At 48.6% G+C, this 696-nt stretch overlaps 1 protein-coding gene across 1 annotated transcript in view; it reads left to right on the forward strand.

The window, feature by feature from the left end:
- The window catches only part of ftcd (formimidoyltransferase cyclodeaminase), a gene marked incomplete at both ends in the record, with an annotated part of 17,294 nt that extends 16,598 nt beyond the window's left edge, over positions 1-696 (forward strand). Inside the window, one exon of the mRNA XM_080053156.1 lies at positions 613-696. Coding sequence (XP_079909282.1) covers positions 613-696 — 84 coding nt within the window. The remainder of the gene's footprint in view (positions 1-612) is intronic.

Consider the following 696-nt stretch of genomic DNA (forward strand, 5'->3'; position numbering starts at 1 on the left):
CTCTCTCTGTCTCTCTCTGTCTCTGTCTCTCCCCCTCTCTCTCTCTCTCTCTCTCCCTCTCCCTCTCTCTCATAAAAAAGGGAGAAAACCCACAGAATAAATAAATAAATACAGATTTAGTGTGTGGAGGTTGTTACAGATATCAGCCCCCTTCATCTTGTTCTTTCACCTCTCTCTCTCTCTCTCTCTCTCTCTCTCTCTCTCTCTCTCTCTGTCTCTCTCTCTCTCCCTCTCTCTTTCTCTCTCATAAAGAAGGGAGAAAACCCCACAGAATAAATAAATAAATACAGATTTAGTGTGTGGAGGTTGTTACAGATTTCACTCCCCTTCATCTTGGGCTTTCACCTCTCTCTCTCTCTCTCTCCCCCTCTCCCTCTCTCTCTCTCTCTCCCTCTCTCTCTCTCCCTCTCTCTCTCTCTCTCTCTCTCTCTCTCTCTCTCCCTCTCTGTCTCTCTCCCTCCCTCTCTCTCCCTCTCTCTCCCCCTCTCCCTCTCCCTCTCTCTCTCTCTGTCTCTCTCTCTCTCTCTCTCTCTCTCTCTCTGTCTTCATCTTGTTCTTTCACCTACAAACACACTTTGGTTTTGAAGTTTTGATGTGTCCTTTGTTCTGCAGACTCAGGCCAAAGCGTCTGCGTTGCTTCAGGAGGCGAAGGACAACGCAGCCGCTGTGCTCCAAGCTGCTGAGACTAGGGAGTGA

This window comes from Ammodytes marinus, assembly GCF_949987685.1.
Source record: "Ammodytes marinus genome assembly, chromosome: 24".
Lineage (NCBI taxonomy): Eukaryota > Metazoa > Chordata > Actinopteri > Uranoscopiformes > Ammodytidae > Ammodytes > Ammodytes marinus.